The 14,037-nt window shown below is 40.3% G+C and overlaps 1 protein-coding gene across 12 annotated transcripts in view; it reads right to left on the reverse strand.

The window, feature by feature from the left end:
• Positions 1–980: 980 nt before the first annotated feature.
• Positions 981–14,037, reverse strand: part of TBC1D8 (TBC1 domain family member 8) — a 102,896-nt gene continuing 89,839 nt past the window's right edge. For 7 of the 12 annotated variants that reach the window (XM_032840344.1, XM_032840340.1, XM_032840345.1 and 4 more), the window contains 6 exons: positions 12,493–12,516; positions 8,430–8,670; positions 7,806–7,871; positions 4,263–4,352; positions 3,764–3,861; positions 981–2,068 (listed from right to left, as the gene is read on the reverse strand). In XM_032840344.1, the coding sequence (XP_032696235.1) occupies positions 1,607–2,068; positions 3,764–3,861; positions 4,263–4,352; positions 7,806–7,871; positions 8,430–8,670; positions 12,493–12,516 (981 nt within the window). In that variant the 3' untranslated portion in view covers positions 981–1,606. Of the gene's footprint in view, positions 2,069–3,763; positions 3,862–4,262; positions 4,353–7,805; positions 7,872–8,403; positions 8,671–12,492; positions 12,517–13,901; positions 13,991–14,037 lie in introns of those variants that run through there. The other 5 variants (XM_032840341.1, XM_032840339.1, XM_032840338.1 and 2 more) reach the window with 3 other exon arrangements.

Genomic DNA, 14,037 nt, shown 5'->3' on the forward strand with positions numbered 1-14,037 from the left:
TGTTCTGATTTTCCTTTTATAGTTGTAGTATACAGTTGACTCTTGAAAAGCATAGAGATTAGAGGCACAGATTCCCACATAGTCAACTACCCAAAATTTACCGGTAAAGTAAGCTAGAGAAAAAAATATTAAATCATGAGAAAATATATTTACAGTACTCTATCAAAAAAAAAAAAAAACCCACATATAGGTAAGTGGAGCCTCATGTAGTACAAGAGTCAACTCTAAGATCTCTGCAGTTCCCAATTACATAGGATCATTTGGAGAGCTTTTCCTAAATGGCATGCCTGTGCCCCTTCTCCCCAGCCCCTGGGGTTTCTGAGCATTTGGGTAGAGCCTAAGCAGGTTTTCGAAGGTGTTATGGAAGTGCCGCCTGGCCTGAGAAAACATTTTAGGTATCTGGGACATTGGAGGTATACTGTTAATTCTAAGGAACATTTTTCTAGAGACTGGCATCTAGAACTCAATTATCAATTAGCATTGGCCACTGTTCACATTTGAACTTTAAGTGATGCAATTGATAGATTTAATGAAATAATATTTGGTAGTATAACCCTAAGCTGTTTGTATTAAGTATGCTTGTCTAAAGGTATAGAATAGTCTGATTTTTGATGGGTAACCAGATTATGGCTTAGGTGTACAATTCATACTATATGTACAGCTTACCTTTTTGTAATGGCCCCCTGAAGTGTTTTTAATCCCAGTTTACATGGACCTGAATCACAGAGGGGGGAAAATCAGCTAAATTCCGCCTGAAAGCAAAATGTCACAAGGATTAGATTTCTTTAGTGCTTATACCCCAACATACTGAATGTTGCTATAGAGAGGTCCCTCTTTGAAGCCCCAGGGGTGAGGGTGGTACGTAAGCACAGTGGGGGTTGAGGACCACCTACATTGTATAGCACAGCTCACGGAAAACAGACAAGGGAGTGGCAAGAGATCCTTCTAGACACAAGTACAAATTATAAGCAAGAACCAAGTCAATATAAAAATTTCTTTATTAAAAAACTTGGAGGCCAACATTGAAAGCATGGTTTGTACATATTTTTGGAAGGACAAAGTGAATACAACCAAATATATTAAAACGGTTTCAATTACCAGCATTGAAACAAAATTAGTGCAAAAAAGCCAAATACAATTGCACGGAGAGTGGCTCTTGGATCTTCAGAGTGAACTTGATATGTGACCTCTCCCATTATCCAAGTGAAAAATGAGAGCTTTTGTCTGTGGTTTAGTATACATCTGACTCTTCTATTCCATCTGAGAATGAAATCATACTAGCATCGCAGCAGAAGTGCCCTGAAATCTCAGCAAATCTGATAAAAGTGAAATCTGCAAGTCACAGCATCAAGGGAATTAATGTATGGATACCCTATAGCTCTGGTAATATCCAACTAATAATTCTCAAAGAATAAATAGAGATGCTTGAGGGTTGCATCAATTCCCCTGGCCACAGCTGTGACTGTCAGGTTGCTTATCCAGATACCCAATTTGTGTAAAATACACTCAGAATGATTTCGACTAAAATCTGGATTTTAGGGCTGACAACCCACAAAACTGTTCGTGCTTTGGTATGGCAGACTCCCCTCCACAAACTGCTCTCTTGCTACAGGTTACCCAGCTTGAGTTCAGGCTGTGATTGGCGGCTCATTTCCAGAGTTTTGAGACTGTACTGATTGATCTTGGCATTTTCAAGTTTGGATTTAATATCCAGTGGCTTTTCAAAAAAGTTGACTAGTGACTGTTCAGTCAGAAGTGAAGCTAAAATATGTTCAAGGGACACAGTCCAGTCCCCTTCTGCCTCTTCAGGAAATGTCTGGGAGTCCTGGGCAGTCCTCCCAGGGCTGGCATCTGCAAAAACCGAGTCCTGCTCTGGAAAAAGAGCTGAAGCCCGCAGCTCCTCCCCACATTCCTGGGAGCAGCTTCCAGAGCTGCTACTTCGCTGCCCCACTTCCCCGATCTGCAGCAGCAGAGTGGTTACCGTGGCAATGGCTTGATATAAATCATTTTCTTCTGGATCTTCATGGAACATACTGTACAGAGTCTTACAGAACTGGATAAATTCTCTCTGGAATTAAAAGTATATATGGCAGCATAACCAGGATGGAAGTAGAATGCATTTTTTTTTAGACCTCATACTAAGTTCTTAGAGAAAACCACATCATACCATTAGAAGCAGATTATAAGGAAAAGTAGTTTTGCCCTTCTACTCGGAGAACATACTACCAACAGTGACTCCAGGGACTTTCACCACACACTCAGAAGTGGGCTCTTTGTCTATACAGCAACTATTCAGAAAGGTGTGTATCCTAGAGGACATGGGCACCCTTTAATCTTATAAATCAGCCTGTAGAGAGGGATCCAGAAGCTGTGGAGATTTGTTTATAATGATCTTTAATCTTGGATTTACAATAGAAAAAAGTTGGAAACAGCTTAAAAACTGTGACTAAATTAGAGCTTTTTCATCTGATAGGAATATGACGGGGTAACTAAAAGCTGTAAAGTGAAATAATGAAAACAGTGATGCCTGATGAATTTCCAAGTTGTATCCACACTGCTGCTCAATTAGAGAATCCGTATATAATGCGATGGAACACACTTCCAGTGGGATTTAGCTGTATATTTATGCTGGGAATAGGGTCATGGTTGAGAACTGAGTTTTAGGAGAGATCTCCATGATTTTGAAGTAAATGAAAGCAAGGTGTTAAGACAGCCTATTTTTTGTTTATAGTAAAAACTGATATCACATATATCAGAATATTAGTGCTGGTGGCTCTGGGGGATGAGATAAGATTTGACCTTTTTTTTAATTGAGGCATAACTGACCAGCAGCTTTGAAATGTGACTATATCCAAGAGATAGGATGAAAATTTGAAACTCCCCAACACTTCTGAATATTCCAGGAGGGTGTTAAGGCCACATGTACTGTGGTCAAAAAAGACCCAAGAAACACTACATTGCTAAATTCCATTCTTGAAGGCTCACAGTACACATTAGCACCAACAGACTGAAATCCTTTAATAAAGGACCATTTCCAACTTGGATCCTACATTCCACAAACTTTGGGGGTAATCTTTTTCAAATAAAAACCTAGCACCAGAGGCACTTGGGTGGCTCAGTGGGTTAAAGCCTTTGGCTCAGGTCATGATCTCAGGGTCCTGGGATATAGCCCCACGTCATTGGGCTCTCTGTTCAGCAGGGAATCTTCTTCCTCCTCTCTCTCTGCCTGCCTCTGCCTACTTGTGATCTCTGTCAAATAAATAAGTAAAATCTTTAAAAAAAAAAAAAAACTAGCACCATCAGGGCACTTAAATACAGTCTAGATACTGTTCAAAGGTTTCAAAGAGCTTTACCAGTACTGTATATTATAGTACCAATGATTTTTTAAGAAACTGAAGAGAGAATAGTAATCCCTTCTAAGGGAAGAATGCTGTGTCCACAGTACCCTCCACCCCCAAATGCTATCACCTCTAGGCAGTAAATCTTCATCGCAACCTAGGTGAATATAGGAGGAATAGGATATAAATACTTGAAAGATAGGATATGGCACAGCTGCCCTTTGTGAAGTGTTTAGAATATCTTGTGTATCTGAATGAATCACAATTCAAATATTTCCCTTGTAATCACAACATTCAGCTCCTGTAAGTTGTATAAGGTCCTTTGATTATTGCTTTAGAGGTCGAGGGGCCCAGCTTAACTTTATCAAGCTCGCCCCTGAACAAATAACTTGGCACAACAGTTACCTCTGCAGCTAAGTCCATACCTGGCTCATTTTGGGCAATTCTTTCTCAGTTTTATCTTTTTCTTTGGCTAAATCCTTAATCATTTGCTTCAACTGTTTCTGGTAATCAGTTGTATCACCTGGAGACACAGGAAACACAATATATACTTTAAGCTAAAATTCAGTTAAAGCAAAAAAAGAACACCTTTAGAACTGGGTGGTGAGGAAGGAATCCCACCAAATTTCATACACAAGCTGAAAATAGAGATTACATTGGTGACAATTTGTTTTACAACTGACCATGAATGGAGTGTGGTGGCTGGATGACTTCTCACTGCAAGAGAATCCTTGAAACCCTAAGCAAGAGGAACAAACATGGTGTAGGGTCAAGGGGCAGTCACCCAGTATACTGCAACTTGAAAGGTTTCTGGCCTCTGAAAGCAGTGGGCTGTTGACTAGGTTAAGTCTGCTTCTAAGAGCTGTGAAATTGTTAATGATTGCAATGTATGCCTGCTGCAAGATAATGAAAAGAAGTACATACCATTTGACTTTCCAAAAACTAGGGGTCTTGACGTTGACAATAGAGGATTCTTTAATGGTGACTGGCTGTCTCGATCATTTTCAGTGAGTGCTTTAAAAAAAAAAGTTACATGGAACAAATTATTTCATCTTACTTAACCCAAACTCAGTAATTTAGTTTCTTATGTAAGAAAGGACAAAAGAAGGGCTAAGCCCCCAGCCTGTGGGTTGCAGAGACTGTGAACCCAGGCATACACCAAGCACAGTCTATACAAAGAGTAAAGAAAACATCTTACAGACCAGATAATGCCTTTTTCTGGCTTTATGTAGATACTGTCTTAATTAATGAAATACAGAATCACAGGACACTGCCAATACTGACCTGGAAAACTGTAGTAAAATCCTTTCCTAAACCTTAAGATCTATGTATGTATATACATATAAATTTTAGAAATAAATGTACAACTAAATTTCTGGATGATGGGGTAATTTTCAGTTTCATGGCATTTTTTTTCTACAGTGAGCACATACTGCTATATTTAATAAATTTTCAACAAAAATTGAAAAAGAATTATTGAATCCAAAGCATTTTATCATTATAAGTTTTCTTGAAATATACAAAAACACAGAACATTATATTGCTGATAATATAAAATGGCACAGCCATTTTGAAAAAAAAAGTCTGGCAGTTTGTTAAAAAGCATAGAGTTACCATTTGACCCAAAATTCCACTCTAACATACTACCAAAGGGAAATGAAAACATACCCAACTCAGAAACTTGTACACAAATATTTATAGGAGCATTGTTCACAAGGGCCAAGAAGTGGCGACAAACCCAAGTGTCCGACTGATAGATTAGGGCATACCTATCAAATGGACTATCAAATGCATTTATAAAAGGAATAAGCACTGGGACATGCTACAACATGGATGAGCCCTGAAAACACGGGAGCATGACACAAAATGGCACACTGCATTATTCCATTTATAAGGAATATCCAAAAATAGGCAATTCTATAAAAAAGGAAAGCAGGGCAAAATGGGTGGATTGGGAGCAAAAGCCAAAGGGTATGGACCTTGTTAGGGTGATGAAAATGTCCAAAACTATGACGGTTATATACAAGATAACAAAATCACTGAGTTGTGTATATTTTAAATGAATGTACTGTATGGTATGTGAATTATAGATCAAAAAGCTCTTACAAATTACAAAGTATTATGGACTCAGGATCTTCATATTTACTAATAAATCAGCTGTAATCCAACAAATATCCCCAAGATGGCACCAAAGCCTTGATAAGCTGATCTTCATATTTGGGAGATAGGTTTCCTGTGTTCGGTGGGTAGGAACTGTTTGTGGAGTTTGGGGGTTTTTCTGTAACTGATAATAAGTCATTTTACCAACCTTGTATAAAACTTACACACATTGGCACATGTGAGCATCCACTCAAACTGTAAGCCCTGTATGGTCATTGGGGCAGTCATGATGAAAACAGTTTTTAGGTAATAACTGCTAGATGTCAAGAGGATACTGGGTCCCTATGCCTCAGAAATGTGAAACGTATACACAAGTCACTGACAAAATGCTCTAACAGAAGAACCAATATAACCAACTGTCTTGGGAGCATAGCAAGGAATGGTTAATTCAAGTGGAGAGCAAGTGTCCAGAAAGGCCAACCAACCACAGAGCAGCACACTTTTCAAGGAACCCTTGCGCACGGTTGGCGGGAAAGCAAATATCCAGCCACTGTGGAAAACAGTATCAAAGAATAAAAAATCTACCCTATGGTTCCAGTAACTGCGCTACGGGCATTTACCCCTAAAATACAAAAGCATTAAATCAAAGGGTATATGCACCCCTATGTTTATTGCAGCATTTTTGGCTATTACAACAGCCAAACTATGGAAGCAGCCCAAATGTCCATCTGATGAATGGACAAAGATGATGTGGTATACAAATACACATACACAGAATATCACTCAGCCATAAGAATGAGATCTTGCCATCTTATTGTGCAATAGCACATGATTTCACTCAGATGTGAAATTTAAGACACAAAACAAATGAACAGAGGGGTTGAAAAAGACAAACCAAGAAACAGACTCTTAACTATAGAAAACAAACTGGTGGTTACCAGAGGGGAGGTAGGGGAATGGGTGAAGTAGGTGATGGGGATTAGGGGTACCCTTCTCATGGTGAGCACCAAGTAATGTACAGAATTGTTGAATCACTCTGTTGTACACCTGAAACTAATAAAACACTTTAGGAAGATAAATAAAAAGTTAGAATTCCATCTTTACCATCTTTGTGATTTTTCTATAAATCTAAAAGTTATCCCAAAATAAAACGCTTATTTAAAAATCGAGATGAAATAATAGAAATAAAATCAAATCCTGTTTAGCAATATTAGATACAGACAATGATTGTGAATATGCTTGTCTTCTATGTTAGTAGGAAAACACTTGTGAAAAATAAAGGCAAATTAAAAAAATAAACTCGGGAGCACCTGGGTGGCTCAGTGGGTTAAAGCCTCTGCCTTCAGCTCAGGTCATGATCCCAGGGTCCTGGGATCGAGCCCCACATTGGGCTCTCTGCTCAGTGGGGAGCCTGCTTCCTCCTCTCTATATCTGCCTGCCTCTCTGCCTACTTGTGATCTGTCAAATAAATTAATAAAATCTTTAAAAAAATAAAAATAAACTCACTAACACTGGCATAAAAGGCAAAGAACTTCACTAATGCCAAACCATTTGCAGTTGAGGAATAATGAGTCTGTGGGAAGGCAGAGGAAGAAGGCTGCAACAGAATGCTCCCGGGGCACACTGCAGTTGTCCAGTTGGTAATGGCTCAGTTTCAGGAAGTGGACCAAGAAAGCCACAAATGATGGTCATATGCATTTTCAACTTTTCCAGAAGTGTTGGTTGTAAAAACCACCAGGATCTCATGGCCCCAAAAACTTTCCTAGCCTCCCTCATTGGAAGTTCTGTCAGGGGCCCTATCCAACACCAGAACCATGGCCCTGGGGTCCAGAGACCATGTCTGCATTACTAACCCACCTCTGTGACTTCAAAAGATCCAAGGAATAAGGTTAAGGCCAAGTATGACATCATAGGTTTCAAAACTGTTTTCTTTGTTCCCGGTTACCTGCTGAAACTTGAGGGAAGCATGGATTTAAATGCCAGAAGAATGAAATGGTCCTTCAAAAGAGGAGGCTTAAATAACCATCTATTAAGGCAACCAGGGTCTATTTCCCCACACACTCCACAAGCCAGCGGTTACCAAAGTGTGGTCCTCAGAACCAGGGAGCTGGAAACACTGGAGCGGCGCCCAGGATCCTGGGTTTTAACAAGCCCCCCAGATGATTCTGATGCATGCTCAAGTTTGGCAACTGCTGTCATAGGCCATACAGCCCAGTAATGAAAATTTGTTATCTGCAACCCCAGATTAAAAACATCTGTTGACTCAAGTCTAAATGGAATTTTAAAAGAAGAACTTCAGAGTCACATACAAGGCTTACTTGAGTCAAAGCAGAACAGAACTTAGATTTTCTCCATAGAATTTCTTACCTGGAGGGATATGAAGTCTATATAACAGTTTGATTTTCTCATTCATTTCTCCATTATACATAACATCTGCAAAAAAAAAAAAAAAAGATTGAGAGAAAATGAGATGCAAATGGATAAAGTACATTTGTTGTGACACAACCTCACTGTGGGGAGAGAACTTAGTACGATCAGTACTTGTTCACTCAATACTTCGCTGCCCTTACTCCTAGACACAGAGTGTTTGAAATGAAAACAAGAAAAGGTCACTCTTGAAATGCAGGATAACCTCGTGAATTTTGTCTGGCCTCATACCTTCTGAAAGATTTTAAATTCATGGGCAGGAGTCAGGAATACAGCCCCTAACGAGCCACACCACACCCTGGGCGCCCGAGGAGAACGGGAGCAATGATCCTGTGGTTGAGAGCTTGGGCACTTCTCACTCTCCTTAAGGAGGCATAAATGTCATCATAAGAGGAGCCTGCAGAGTGGTTTCTAAAATCTCCAAATCACATCAGGCCAGTCCCAAATACATTTCAATACATTTCACTGCGTGGGGTCTGCCTGCTCCACAGTCCACCCTGTTCTTGTGTTCACAGACTCCCGTCCCAGATTAACTCACTGCAGTGAAGACCCACAGGGCCCTACCGAGACAGCTCACAAATGCTTTGAATTCGATCAGGTGGTCCATGTTGTCATCCAGGAGCCTGAAAGTCCTCTCTGCGAGGATTTCTGTGTGGGCCCCACAGGTCCAGGGCGAGACAAGCTGAAACAAGTGTGCGAACTGCCGGGCATCTATGCGGTACTGCTCTGCGTAGGGCCTGCTGGGGTCGTGGCGTGGGGCCATGGGCCTGGGCTGCTCCCAGTAACAGCTCATCATGTGCTCTCTCTTGAGACAAGAGGGAGAGAGGGATCTGTGAGAGATGGGGGCACCTGTGGGGGGATGCACGCTTAAAAGCCAGAGTTAACTTGGCCTTCGTTCAGGACTCACTTGGCCTCGTAAATTATGTATTGAATAAGAACACTATAACACGAACAAATGCAAAAAGTGCTTACAATCTCATTACTCTAACCAGACAAGTAAAAGACGTCCCTTGTTACCTTGTTACCTTACACTTCATGCCCATATGTAATTTTGACCTCTTTCTCTAAGGTCTTTTTTTTTTTTTTATTGGAGCACATATCTAACAAAACTTAACCATTTTAACCGTTTTTCAATGTTCAGCTGCCATAGTTTTAATTCTAGGAGACCTAATTTTTATTCTGCTGTTTTCTCATCAAATCACATCTGAAAACAAAAAAGTGCTAGACTGATCTATAGATTACAGAAGAAACCAGTCGCCCTGGTTGCCTGTGGGGAGGGGAAACAGGGGTGGAGACTCACATGTAGAACCAAGTCTCTTTTAAGATTGTACTATTTGAGAGAGCGCACCCACAAGCAGGGGGTAGTGGCAGAAGGAGAGGGAGCAGCAGGGTCCCCGCAGTCCCAGATGTAGGACTCGATCCCAGAACCCTGGGATCATGACCAGGGCTGAAGGTAGACACTTAACCAACTGAGCCACCCAGGTGCCCCAGAACCAAGTTTTTTCACTGCATACTTTCTTCTAAGTTTTGAATTTTGAGCGAGGTGAATATATTAACAATTCAAAAAACTGGAAGTTAAAAAAAAAAAGTGATTCCAAGTCTTGGGAATACACTGACAACCAGAGCACTCAAAACTGGCCCTTCCCTGAGGGTCCCCTCTTTAGGATGCATCTCTTACACCCACGCTAAATCACCTCTTGGGACATCGCGACTCACTGAGATAATTCCTAATGACTGCAGACTTCTGCACGATTTTAGCATCCTCCACCCATCACGGTGGCACGGGAACAAGTATAGAAGCTGTAATATGTGAACGCAGATCCCTGGATGAAAACCAAAATGCCACTTATAGTTTTACTGTTGTATTTGTTGGCAGCCTAGTTCTGCGGGTAGCCTTCGCAGAATTGTGAAAAATACCACAAGAACTTTCAGTGTGAAACAACAGTCCAGTGAATTTCCATTCCTAAAAATTCAAGAGACACTGAGAAAGTCCATTGTATATCTGTGTATCCTATGATACTAAAGCCCCACAGAATCCTGCCAAGAAAAGTTGTAATAAATAAGCCTAGGACTTGTGCAACCAGTTTACACAGAACCCTACAGAAAAACAAACCGATAAAAAAAAAAAAAAAAGACTATGGATGTAAGCAGGTGATACCAAGAAGTACACAATTAGCTGTAGTCAACCCCACGAATGGATAAACAAATTAAAATTAAAACAAAATGCAATTTTCTACAAGACTAGCAAAATTGCAAACGATTCTTAATAAAAGCTGGGTGGGTGTGGAATGTAGGACAGGAGCCCTCTTGGACAACATCAGTGTATTCCCATGGAAGTGAAATTTGAAAAATCAAACACCCTTTAGCAATACAGGCTAAATACAGTCTGTGCATCCCTAGGACCCCATCCCACAGAAACTGCAGCACTGGTGTCCAGGGAAAGGCACAAAGATGCTCAGTCCAGCACAGTTTAACAAAGCCGCAAAAACCTGGAAACATAAATGTGTCTCAACAGGTGACTGGTTAAGTAAATGATGGTTCAGCCCTACAATGAAACTATACAGCTATTTTTCCATGTAGCATAATCTGTCATAGGTGGGAGGGAAGGTGTGTCTGAGAGAGAAAGTATAAAAGGAAAAAAAAAAATCAGGAAACATATTCACCAATTTGTTAACAATAATTACCAGTACAAAGGTAAGACTGTAGGTACAGACAGGATGAGACCCTTTCATTTTTGGCTTAAAAGTTTCTTCTTTTTTTTTAAATGGTAAGAGTCAGTAGACTTTTATTCTTTATTTTGTGATTTTTAATTAAAATTTGAAAATAAAAGTCTTTTTTTTTCCCCAAAGATTTTATTTATTTATTTGACAGAGAGAGAGAGATCACAAATAGGCAGAGAGGCAGGCGGAGGTGGGGAAAGCAGGCTCCCCGCTGAGCACAGAGCCCGATGTGGGGCTCGATCCCAGGTCCTGGGATCATGACCCGAGCTGAAGGCAGAGGCCTAACCCACTGAGCCACCCAGGTGCCCCTGAAAATAAAAGTCTTAACCAGAACATGTAAGCAAGTAAAATATTATTAAAGAGACCCAATGCTCTCTAAGGCCTGGTAATTCACAAAGAGTGAAAGAATTTAACTGATCATTTAATAACAGCAGGTTTATGGAAGACATAAGTAACTGTTTCAGGTCTTTGGTGTTTCCAGAAGTATTCTAGGACACTGAGTATGTATTACACTGTAAACATCTTACTTAGTTAAGATTAATGATGTTGTTTTCAATTTAAGAGAATAGAAGACAGACATCACAAATCCGAATTTACATAATTTGAGACTGTTCAACACGGATGGACCATGAGGACACTCCTGCTAAGTGAAAGAAGTCAGACACGTACTCTATGATCTCACTTATATGTAGAATCTAAAAACAAAACAAAACCCAAACTCAGAAAAAGAGATCAGAATTGTGGTTCCCCAAGGCCGGGGTGAGGAGTGGGGGCACTGGAGGAGGTGGACAGAAGGTACAAACGTCTGGTTAGAGTAAGCACTAGGGATGTGAGGTACAACAGGACGAGTACAGTTAATGGCTATATGGTGTATTTGAGTTGCTAAGAGAATGGATCCTAAAGTTATCACAAGGGGAAAAAAAAATTTTTTTTAATGTCTAGAGGAGATGGATTCTAATTAAACTTATTGTACTCATCACTCAACAGTATATTTAAGTCATACTATATGCTTTAAACTCACAGTGCTGTATGTCAGTTATACACATGAAACTGGAAGGAAAAAGTTACATTTGAGCATTAAAAAATTGCTTTAAATTACCAATAAAAATAGATTTCATTAAGTACCAACCATATTGTTGATCTTGAATATGAAAGAATGCATAATGAATTTGGTCAGAGTTACTTGCTCTTAACACAAAGTGATCACACCTGTTCATTCCGGGCTTAGGGAAGGATACAATGAGGTTAAGGAACAGAATCCTTATTAATAACCTATCATGTATTTATAAAACAATGGAAGGGTATCGCTATGTGACCCTTTCCCTGAAAAAATGAAATTCTAGTTGAAAAGACCAGAAGTAGTGGCACCTGTGTAGCTCAGTCAGTCAAATGTCCAAATTTTGGTTTTGGCTCAGGTCATGATCTCAGGGTCATGAGATAGAGCCCCAGGTTGGACTCCATGCTCAGCATGGAATCTGCTTGAGATTCTTTCCACCTCTCTTTCTCCTCCCATTTTGCTGCTCTCCCCACTTGTCTTTGCTCTATCTCTGTCTCTCAAATAAATAAAAATAAAATCTTAAAAAAAAAAATAGACAAGACCAGAGGTGTATTTAAAACCCAACTAGAGGGGCACCTGGGTGGCTCAGTGGGTTAAAGCCTCTGCCTTCGGCTCGGGTCATGATCCCGGGGTCATGGGATCAAGCCCCGCATCGGGTTCTCTGCTCAGAGGGGAGCCTGCTTCCCCCACCCCTCTCTGCTTTCCTCTCTGCCTACTTGTGATCTCTGTCAAGGAAATAAATAAAGTCTTAAAAAAAAAAAAAAAAACATGAAGTCAGACTATGAAAGCAAAGAAAATTCAGAGCTGACCAGGAGTATGGAGAGAGAGGATAGTCTGATGGGGCTCTTACATGGGACACATGCAGACTCTGGCCCTGGAAAGAAAGTACTGGAGTGAGTTACACAAATCTATTATACAATATATTGTATGTAACACAAATATACTGTATATAACATAATACAATATATTGTATATAACACATATATTATACACTTTGGATGTATAATGGAATCAGACAGCATGATTATGAAGCTGTTTTACTGGAATTTCCTCTGGAAGTGTATCTTAAAAATTATATTGTATTTAGATAGTTTCTAAGTTTCTCTTTGTAGTTAGTCTACATAAATGAAAGAGTTGTAAAGCTAACTACAAATAAAATTTCAATAAGTACTTAACATATCATTCATAGGAAAGACAGAAATAGGAAAACAGTAGGCTCTATCTTCCTTACTCTTTGTATTAAAGATGAACATGGTTAGTACTTAATGAACTTTACTTATATTAATTTAAATCAATCTTCTAAATTATATAAATTCGGATCTGTGAAAGCTCTTATTCTCTCAAACTGAGAGCAGTTAGCCTTAGATAGATGAAATACTTTTCATGCTGAACAACACATTTGTCTACCTGTCTTTATGTTCCTAGCATTCCCTGTTTTATTTCCTTGAAAGTCAAGGAGAGAGAGGTGGGGACTTGGGACACTTTGACTTCTCAGTTTTTCTTCATGAAACAGAGGAAACTATGAAACTGAAAGACAGGGGCTGTTTTACAGAAGACACAGTCCTGAGCAGTCCTCTCAGCACACATCCTGCTTATCAGGAACAAGGGGTGCCTGGACTCTACTAAGCCAAGGCCATTTCAGTGACTGCGGGGAAATGGGCCATGACAGATGCACGCCCAGTTCAGACAACCTCGAGTGCTCCACTTAGAAGTCCCTGAAGTGCTGCTTCTTACTATGTCCATCAGTTTACACTCTGGGTTCAGAAGTGACAGTAGCTCAGAGTCCCCACCTGGAAGAGCCCTGGAAGCCAGACCCAGAACTTGCTTTCTCCAACTCTTCTGTCTCCCCCTTCACTGCCAGGCTATCAGGAGTGGAGCAGTTGCCTGCCTTCCTTCCCTGTTTTTATCCACTGTTTCAAGCAAGGAAACTTCCAGCAGGGCACCTGAAAATTTTCTTCATTGGGCAAGACCTGAGTGTTCACCTATATATCCAAATATTAAAAATATGGCTTATTTAGTATTACCAATATGATAGATTATAAGGTAATTTTAAAATGAGTAAGACTACATGGCAACATGGAAAAGTGTTAATAACAGTATTAAGGGAAAATAGAAGATAAAGTGGCACCCGTAGCAGCCAAATATAAAAATTTATCTACATGTATTATGGGGGGGTATGAGTTACTACAAAGTATAGGAGGTGGGAATGTCAGTAATGGTCACTGTTTATCCACCGAGGCCTGGGAACTCCATGTAGAACAGCATGGAACGGGTTACCAGCATCGAAGGAGGCCCTCTGCAGAGCACAGCTCCCGTGTGGGCCATAGGCAGGCGAGACCAAGATGGAGCTGGCAGGTGGGGTAAGCTCCAGCCTCTGCTGCCACCGCACAGATGC

This window comes from Lontra canadensis, unplaced genomic scaffold, assembly GCF_010015895.1.
Source record: "Lontra canadensis isolate GAN:19392208 unplaced genomic scaffold, GSC_riverotter_1.0 scaffold112, whole genome shotgun sequence".
Classification (NCBI taxonomy): domain Eukaryota; kingdom Metazoa; phylum Chordata; class Mammalia; order Carnivora; family Mustelidae; genus Lontra; species Lontra canadensis.